At 44.1% G+C, this 10,016-nt stretch overlaps 1 protein-coding gene across 1 annotated transcript; it reads right to left on the reverse strand.

The window, feature by feature from the left end:
• Positions 1–1,263: 1,263 nt before the first annotated feature.
• Positions 1,264–9,945, reverse strand: ECHDC3 (enoyl-CoA hydratase domain containing 3). Its single transcript, XM_027728252.2, has 5 exons — positions 9,823–9,945; positions 9,602–9,723; positions 7,384–7,481; positions 6,354–6,554; positions 1,264–4,854 (listed from the first exon to the last, which is right to left on the reverse strand). The coding sequence occupies exons 2-5, from the start codon at positions 9,672–9,674 to the stop codon at positions 4,525–4,527; spliced, it is 702 nt and encodes a 233-aa protein (XP_027584053.1). The 5' UTR covers positions 9,675–9,723; positions 9,823–9,945; the 3' UTR covers positions 1,264–4,524.
• Between the last annotated feature and the right edge of the window lie 71 nt (positions 9,946–10,016).

Here is a 10,016-nt window from a genome sequence, read left to right on the forward strand (position 1 = left end):
GGAGTTCATATAAAAGCTTAGATAAACTGTCCTTTGGCTCTGTGGAACAAATACCTTGCTCATCACCCAAGTGCTCTGTTTGTCTTCAGCATATATCCCCCAGGTGACGTGGTGAGGCAGGTCATTGCCTGGTCCATGAATTAGGAACAACCTTGTGCTGAGTGTTACTCTCCTTGTCTCTGGTCCCTGGCTTTAGGTTTGCCTTGTTCATGAGGGGAGCCTGAAGCTACATCACAAGTGACATGACCATATCCTCTAGATTTTGCCTGTATATATCTTTTCTAAGATTTGCAGGTAAAGGCTCAGAGTCATTCTTTTAAGGCCTCCCTGCATTCTGAGGTACTTCAGTCCATTCATACTGGCAATTCCTTGCCTGCATTTTCTTGACTGGTTTCCATTCCAGCTGTTCCTGTCCATATGAACAGAAAACATGTCCCTGTTGGACATTTCCAGGGATAAGCTGCATCCCAGAGGCTGTATGAAGATGGGGTTGTGCTTAGTTTCCAGAGAAGGCTAAGTGTGTGCCACATGCTATTAGGGTCACTTGAAACTGGGCTAATTACCTGGCAGACATTGTTGCAGAGAGATCCTTTAATAAAAATGAATGGGGTGACAAGGAAGAGGCTCCTTGCTATTTTGGGACAAACTCTTCCCTCAGGCAGCAGATAACCACGCTGGTAAGGCTCCCAATACATCATTTGGTTTGCTGTTTCTTGGCTGTAGAACTTATTTAACAATTCTGGAACTGCTCTGTTTCCCAGGAATAGCTTGTAAGTCCATTAAATTAAACAATAAAGGCAGATGTGGGCAAAAATAAAAAACCCACGCAAGTCCAAAATGAAAAATTGTTTTGTCAGTCTTCAGGGGCCAGTGCAGGAATGTTATAAAACCTGCTGAAGTTTTTCTGTCTAGTGGTTCAAGCAAGAGAGAAATGCTCCTGTGGATGCCACCATTTATGGAACTGATGATTACTAATTAAAAGGGCATGTAGTGACAGGAAAAGTAGGAATGGTTTTAAACTGAAAGACAGTAGGTTTAGATTAGATACTGGGAAGAAATTCTCTACTGTGAGGGTGGTGAGGCACTGGCACAGGTTGCCCAGAAAAGCTGTGCATGCTCCATCCTTGGAAGTGTTCGAGGCCAGGTTGGATGGGGCTCTGAGCAACCTGGTCTAGTGGAAGGTGTCCCTGCCCATGGCAGGGGGGTTGGAACAAGATGATCTTTAAGGTCCCTTCGAGCCCAAACCATTCTATGATGATTCTATGATTCTATAATTACATAATTGCTTTATTGCATTAAATAGTACAAATAGAGTGAAAACTGAGTTAAAACATATTTTTTCTACTCAAGATCTGAAAGTACAAGACAAACATTTGTCATACCTGTGAATTAGACTGAAAAATACCACGAGCCTTGAAAAGAAGTGTTCTTTAGGATCTGAACTCAGTTGCCCAGAGCATTGTACTTCCTCAGCTTCCACAGATTTGAACTGTGAAGGAGCTCAAGACATTATGGTGCTCGGTCTTCTACAGGGTAAGCCAAGGATAAAGGTAACAGTCCTAACCTTTCCCTATCACATAACCAACCAGGACACCATTTCTGATAGTTAACTTCCCCTCCCAACATCATTTTGTCTTGCTCAAGTGTGCCTGTTCTTAACTTTACACAGCACTTCCATTAACTTCTGCTCATAGTGAAAAGCCTGAGGACACTTATGTGTCTTTGGAATATTAGTGTCCTACAAGGCCATTCAAACTGAATGAATCCATGTGCAGGAATAATTTGATTCCACTGTGGTACAACTATTTCAAATGAAGTAATTATTCTTTTAAAATGCATTTTTTTCCTTCAAAAATTGCAAGCATGAGTTAATAATAATACTAATAATACTACTACTAATAACAATGCCAAACCCCACCCAGTGTAGATGGCAATTAGCTGTAGAATAATTTCTAAATATCTGAAAGAATGTGCTCATCTAAACTGTCACTTATGCTTTAAGATGGCCAGTGAAACCATTTTATTACTGCAGTTAGTTGGAAAGAGCACTGTTCTGCAAAAATCAGATAATGTACTTATTTCTAAAAGCCTGGAACATAAGAGCCAGTTAAGATTTGCTGAGTAGTTGCAAGATAGCCATTAAATATAAATATTTTTTAAAACAATTTACTCTTTCCTAATGCTTTTAGAGCAGCATGTGGGAACAGAGTCTAAGTGCAGCATCTTACTGCATTGAAAAGGACATGATGAAGGTTATTGGGCTCCAGATTTAACTCTTCTATCTCTTAATTGCTCATAACAGTTCCTAACTTATATGAACTGTGTGAGTTTTTTTTAATAAACTTACCCATCTTTACTGGTGGTAACAATAAAAATTTATATTTTTAAAACAACTAGTCCCAATATACCCCTTTTTTCTCTTTTCCATAGAAACAAATTATGTTCAGTGGTGAATTCAAGTTTAAGTTTCCATTCCTCAAAGTAAAAATTGCAGCAGAACTGAAAAATTCTTTCTTTTCAACCTGTAGCTGGGAAAGAGAATTGCATTGTGGGGCTGGATATGTATAAATGGTAAAAGTATTTATGTCACTGGTTTCACTGAAAGGCCTATGGGGACAGTCCTGGGACTTTACTGGGGATCTGATTCACTCCAGTGGAGAACTGAGGAATGAACTAACATTCAGACAGACAGGGAACCAAGGATGTGGGTCCAACATACCTTAAAAAAATCCTTCCTGATTCATGATGCTTCCACATTTGGAGTTTTAGTAGCCATAGGCAGGATTAATTTGATCTAACTGAAGACATCTAAGTCTGTGCTTAGCACTTTGGGCTACTTTTACTGTCAACAAAGAATAAAAGGCCCATCCATACAGTGATTCACCTGATCTTGCTTAGATGTCTATTTAAGGATGAGATGGATGAGCCTTCATGATTTGGCTGTGTGGAACTTCAGAAAAAATGCCTTTGCTGGGAGGCCATCCCATGTTGATCACCATGGATTGATATGAAGACTTGTATCACTCAGTATCACCATCAGTAACAGATCTTCAGCAAGCCTGCAGGTGATATGGAATTGAGGCAGTGACTGCCACACCGAAGGGCCTGGCTTCAATCCCAAAAAACATAATCTAAGGAGAAATGTGAGTTTCTGCACCTGGGAAGAATAACCCCAGCACCAGTACAGGCTAAGAGAGGACTGGCAGAGCACAGTCCTCCTGGAACCGGGCTCACAGTGGATGAATGGCTGCAGCAGAGCCAGCAGTGCCCTCTCATCCCAGACCAGACAAAATGCACCCTGAGCAGGACTCACTGGCCAGCACATGGAAGGCATATTTTGTTCTCTGCTCAGCACTGGTGAGGCCATATTTAGACTCCAGTCCAGTTTTGGCACAACCAGTAAAAAGGGATGTGGAGAAACTGGAACTGGTCCACTGCAGGGCTGCCAAGCTGGTTACCTAGAGAACCTGACCTACGGGGAGGGTGGAGGAAGTTTGTTCAGTCTGGCACACAGGAGCATCAGTGTGGTGTAAGTGCAGCCTGTGACTGCTTGAAGACAGTTACACAGATAATGGATTTGGAGTTTTCTCAACAATGTCAGATAATGTAACCAGGGGCAATGGACAAAAAAATTCTGCTTCAAGGCTCAGACTGGACATTAACAAAAAATATTTCAGCAGGAGGGTTGCAAAGCACTGTAAGAGATTACCCAGAGGAGCAGCTGAATCCTTGTTGTAGGAGGTTGTCAAGTCTGTAAATCCACAGCTGAACTGCTCCAGTGCTGGTAAAAGCCCAGCTCTGAGCACAAAGATGGACTTGCCAACTAATACATCCAAGATTCTGTGATAAACTGAACACATACAGCCTGAAAATTACAGCTGGGTCAAGTCACTGCCAGGTGAGGATCTCTGCTGAAGCCCATGGGGTGACTTTTGCCCCAAGCCACGCTCATCCTTCCCTGGAGTCAACAGCACAATTCTCTAGAGCTGGGAGAAGTGCTTGAACTGATAGTAGAAAATCAGGATTTGCTGTGGGATACATACAGTTCATAAGCAGATATATCCATAAGGAGTAATGGATCACTATTACAGGCTTCTGTCTGTAACACCCAAACAGTCCTGGAATCCATTATGACATGTACTACCATCATCTCTGGAATGTGTCCAAGCCCTTCAATCTCTATTAATAAATGGAAATTCTCATCTAGAACTATGGGGAGAGGTACTGAACAGGACGATCTGAGCTCTCTCTCAGTCCCTGTGACTCCCTAAGTAACCTGGGACATCTTAAACTGATTTTTGCAGCACAGAGTTCCTTCTAAAACCACAGATTAAATTCACTGCTGAGAAAACCCATTTTTTCTTTGATGTTTCTTAACATTTATTACATACTTAGAATAAATTTATTGTGTCTGGCATATGCAAGAAGACAAATTTAACTTTCAGTAAGAACAAAAATATAATTCCCAAAGGCAACTGCGTGAAGAATCACAAAGCACAGCTAAGGTTAGTTAAGAGGCAGGACTCATTTCTTCTCTTCCTGAGAGTGTGTCCAGACTGGCTTACGCTTCTGGATAAAGGCTTCGATACCCTCCTGCCCATCCCTCAAAGTCAGATTGTCTACCATGACCTGAGTAGTCATTTTGTAAGCAGTGTCCAGGTCCTGGGTTATCTGTCTGTAAAAGGTGGCTTTCCCCAGGGCCAGCACGGACTTGCTGCTTTCACAGATCTTGTGAGAGATTTTCATGGTCTCTTCTTCCAGCTTGTCTTCTGGTACCACCTTGCTGACGAGCCCGTGCATTAGTGCTTCGTGGGCAGAGAGAGGTTCACCCGTGAAAAGCATCTCCAGTGCCACCTGAGCAAGGAAAAAATTTGTGTTAAGTCAATCCAACGGCCTTACTGCTTTGCTTTGCTTGGGGAATTTCAGCAGCCTCCTCCTCTTCCAAGTACAAGTCACTCTTTCAACAAACATAAGATTTAAATCTTCTGGCCTCTTAAACTGCCAAGGACACATTAAGAGGGTTCAGCAAAGAGAAGGACTGAGTCTAAAGCTAGTCTCTTTAAAGCTGCCCGCTGATCCCAGCTGTCCTAGGCTGACACCTCTGGCTTTCTCTTCAAAAGCCCACAATCTCTACTGATTGCTGCAGGAATTAAGAGACATGTGGGTCATCTACAATGTCAAATGACTGAACTTGGTATTTTAAGCTGGGCATATGTGCAGTTTTTGAAAACACCTGCCTTAGTTTTAAGTTTGGTATGGATGGTTTTAAATATGCACTTCACATAGCCACGGCTACTTCAGTCTCCTGCTGCTTCCAGCATCTGCTACTTGAGGTTTCAAATTAAAAACTCCCTCAAATACTCAGCGACTGTCCAATGTTATATATCAATAAGGATTTTTTTCCATGACTCCTCATGCAAATGCCTGAATCATAAGAGCTGATTATCCTCATTAGTATCTTTGAAACAATGGCAACATTTCACTTGTTAAAAGGTAAAACTGGCAATCCTGGGAACTGCAGGGAATGCTCTTGCTACTTTGAAAAGTGGCACCGGGAAAAGTATATCCTGCACATTTTAGAGAGGTAATCACACCCCCAAGAAATACTAATTCAGAAATAGTTACAAGTGTACACTACAGCAGACTTGGAAAAAACCCCATGGACTGTATTTGAACAGGATGGCCTTACAGATGGCAAATTTCAAGCTGAAGCTCTTATCCAGCAATGGGATTTGTGCTGCATCTCAGCAGAGCCCTGCTGGGCTTGGAGAGTCTGTCTGCATAAATCCAGCTGGATCAGAACTTAAAATTCCTATTCTCAGTTACGGAAGCTTTACAGATCGTACCATTTTTTATGCAGTGAGAGATGTGCAGCCACAATCAGTAGGACATAAAACAGGAAGACAGTACAGGAGGGTTTCAGATGCTATTTAGAGCATCTTGATCTACAGCCAGGCAGATCATGCTGGCAGTGAAATGTCACTGCCTGGTGAGAATTGATACCTCGGTGGGATTGTTATCCTGAACTTGCAGGGGTTTCCTCCTCAGGGGAGAACATCATGGGCTAAAGCACAGAGCTGTCTGTTGGGAAGGAAAGGGATCACTGAGCTGTTGTGCTGCTGGGATGAGCTCGTGCTGGCTGGAATTGCATCAGTGGGAAACTGCTTTCCCTAAACCGAGTTCATCCCTTTATTATTTTTCCCAGTCCAAAGAGTTATGGAGATGCCTTTTGCAATAGAGTACTTTGAATGTTGTACTACAGGAAAATAAAGTTCAGGCAACGGAACTAAAACTCCTGACACGGGGACCTACTTCTTGCAAAATTACAAAGAATGTCTGGGAAGGCAGCCTACCTTTCTTGGAAGAGATCTGCCCAAGGCCACAGCTGGTGTGGAGCAAAACAGCCCAATGTTTACCCCAGGAGTAGCAAACTTGGATTTCTCACTTGCCACTGCGATGTCACAGCTTGCCACAAGCTGACAGCCTGCTGCTGTAGCCAAGCCGTTTACTTTGGCAATCACTGGCACTGGAAGCTTCTGGATTAAAGTCATAACCTGCATGTACAAAGAAAGAGATCGGTATCGAAATTTAGGAAGACACAATCCTGTTTTGGAAGCCCTCAAAAGTACCTTTCTCTCTCTACTGACCAAAAAAAAACCCCAAAACTGTTGGATCTTGGCTCCTTCAGCTGTAGCTTTCACACATGGCTTTTACAGCATTCCTGAAGTATGGGTTTGGCAATGTGTACAGACATCAGTATTACTGCAGGAACTAGAACAAAGGGTTTCAAAGTACTTTCTGCTGTCACTCTGAGCAGGATTAGGGATCAAATTCTAGTGCTGTCACAATCAAAGGGGGGTTTGCCATTCCCTCCAAAGGCTCCAGGATTCACTTTAATATCTCAGCCTCCAGGACTGTGTCTTTGTAACAAGAACTTGTGTGTTCTGCTGATGGGGCAACCTGGGAGTCAGATCTTATTTCCACGTTGTCTATTTGACGTTTAAGCTGGTCTTGAGTTCCCAATGAGATGCTGGGAAACAACATTGGATCACACGTGATTTGAAGGTGCTTATCCCCAGATTTCTAGGAATGACATTGCCCAACTACTCAGCTGTATGGAACACTGGCTAAACTAAGGAAAACACTGAGACTGTACCCATTGCTGGAGACATGCACAGTGTTATTGCAGCCCTTTTATTTACATGTAGAGAAATCCAGGGAAAACATAAATTCACCATTAAAATAGCAGAGCAGCAAAAAGCAAGGAATCTGGAGCAAAAGCCTGTGCTTTAGCAAGTAAGTGAGCAATGCTGTCCCTCCTCACACCAATGCTTCCTCTTAAATACCAAACACAACCAGTGTCACTCAAAGAGGACTGCTTACCTCTGCACATAATTCAAACACTTGGGAATGATGCTTCACATCATCTTCAGTTGACAGTTCCTTTAAATCATGGCCAGAACAAAATACAGGTCCTTCAGCTGCAAAGAATTTCAGGAAAAGTCAGTCTGAATTAATCAAGAAACCAGGGGCAATGGCACATCAATGCCCCAGCTAAAGGGATGTCAGTGAGATGTCCATGGTCAAAAAGGAGTTTGGGGAGGGAGTTTTGCACAAGAGTTGGAAAATATTGTGTTCTGGGGGTTGTGACAACTTTAAATTGCCACAATGTAACATTTAACCACAGTAACACCCATAAACACTTTTCAAGGCCTAGTTTTACTTCCATTCCAGTTAACTCAGTTATATATAAGGCTCTGAACCCAATTTCTTGTAAGGATACTGTTCAAAACAGCTCCTTGGTACAACACAAACTGGTCAGCTGGAGCAAGGCTGGAGTGCTCCTCTCTCAGACTGATAAATACAGTTAGTTCCTATTTATTGTACCCAGAATTAATTATTAACATTTGCTAAACAAGCATCAATATTTTTAGCGTCATGGTGTTCGAGGTCAGAGTGGGGAAAAAAAAAAGAAAAAAGATTGTTCTGCTAGAGGAGAACCAGAAGGACTGCTGGGGTGTCTTTACTGCTAAAACTGTCATCTAGAGATTCCCAAAAAGTATGTTCAGGGTTTGGGCAGCAAACCAGCAGGTTTTTGTGGAATTAAGCTTTGGATTTGCTAAGATCAAAACACCCTTTGCAGGTATGCAATCCTTACAACAGTATTCCTTTGTCATGAGGATATGTGCTATGAGAATAAACCAATGTGGTGCTTTTTAATCCTTCAGGACTTCTCAGATATTTGCATGGATATGACATTTCCAGCTACAACTGTGTAAGACCCAACCTGGACTTGTTTCTTAAGGATCAGAAATAAACACACAATTATTGTCAGCCAGCTCATGGGATCAGCAATATATATCTGGAAATTAATCACATCTGCATTTATGCCTCATTGAAGAAGAATCCACTGCAAAGTCTCTGTTAAAGACCCAAAGCATTCCCTGAGAAGTCTTTTATTTTCTTGACATTTCTTCCTTTGCATGCCATTCAGCAAGGGAATTGGCAATCAACAGGAACATGCAATTCCTTTTTAAACTAAAACAAAAAACCCAAATGCAACTGGGCTCACCAACTGCCACAGCATTGTACTCCCAACCTGTAACTGCTGTTGGAAATGCTGAATATGTGCATTTAAACTCACCCTTGTGGAGTCAGCTCACTTCCACTTGTGTGTGTGCACTAACACAAAGTGTTTCCCCTATATATAGGAAACAGCATCATCCTAAATTAATAACCAATTTCCCTGAGATGTTTGGAAGGGGGGCAGAGGAAGGTTATCTTAAAATAGCAGAGGAAGAAAGATGGCTTAAGAATGGCTCAGGTTCCATTATCTTCAAGAACTCTCCAGGTTAATACCTAAATGGAAGGAAACTGTAACAGGCTCCAAGAGAAACTGTTTTACATCCGTGGGTTATGGGTGACTTGTGGTATTGACATTATGGTCTCTCCTTCCTCTGAGAGTTTTAAAAATAGTTCTGACAAACCAGTGGCAATAATTTGGCTGATCCTGGCTCTGAGGAGAACAAAGCACTTGGTTTGCAGAACCCTTGTGAGTCCTGTTTACTCCAGTCTGTATGTGTCACCAAAGGCAACAAGTGTCATCCCAGCTCAGCCTGTTCCTGTCCAAAACCAGTATCTGGGAATGTCACTGCTTTACTTTGGTAACTATTAGAACTCTTGTTCTGTTTGGCTTTTGGCCCGTTTAAAGTATTCTTCAGACGTAGTTTTAAAACAAATTATTTCACCTGCTGATTGTTTCTGTAAAAGTAGGCAGCTCACCAACTGTAAACACAAGGCACAGCCCGACTGTGAAATATGGACATCCTGGGAGTTCTGCTTAGACGTGTTGGTTAAAACCAAAACCGTAACAAAACCCAAGCGACTTGTTAATGCTGCGTTCGAGAACGAGGAATTAAGTACATGAGAGCGGCAAGTGGGCGGAGTATACAGGAATATAGGGGGAGACCTCAGGGGTGCAGGAGACCACGGGGGTGGCAGGGACACAACAGGCAGGTCCCGTCCCGTCCCCTGCAATTCCGAGGGAGGTTCGGGTTTAAATCCCGCTGTGCGCCCCATCCCCGCCCGCGCCCCGCGGTACCCGCGATGACGATGACGCGGAGCTCCCGGCTCTTCACGTCGTGCAGCAGGTCCTGCCTCAGGCACCGCAGCATGGGCAGGGACAGCGCGTTCCGCCGCCGCGGGTTGTTCAGGACGATGGTGCTGCAAAACCCGGGAGAGACGCGGCGGGGTTACCCTCACGGAGCGCCCCGGGCGCGCCCTGGCCCCGCCGGCTCGGTGCCCCCCGCCGCCCCCGCTCACCGCACGCCCCCCGCCTGCCGCCGCACCGTCAGCGGCTCCGCCGGCGGCTCCTGCCCGGGCCCCGCGGCCGCGGCGCTGCCGAAGGCGGCCGTGAGGGGCCTCCGCAGGCGGCAGAGCCGCGCGGCCGCCATGGCTGAGGGAGGGCGCCGGGCGGGGCGGAGCGGGGCGGGCGGGGCTGCCGCGCTGTGGCACTG

This window comes from Pipra filicauda, unplaced genomic scaffold (assembly GCF_003945595.2).
Source record: "Pipra filicauda isolate LSUMZ 115617 unplaced genomic scaffold, ASM394559v2 scaffold119_size3216105_pilon, whole genome shotgun sequence".
NCBI classification, from domain to species: Eukaryota; Metazoa; Chordata; class Aves; order Passeriformes; family Pipridae; genus Pipra; species Pipra filicauda.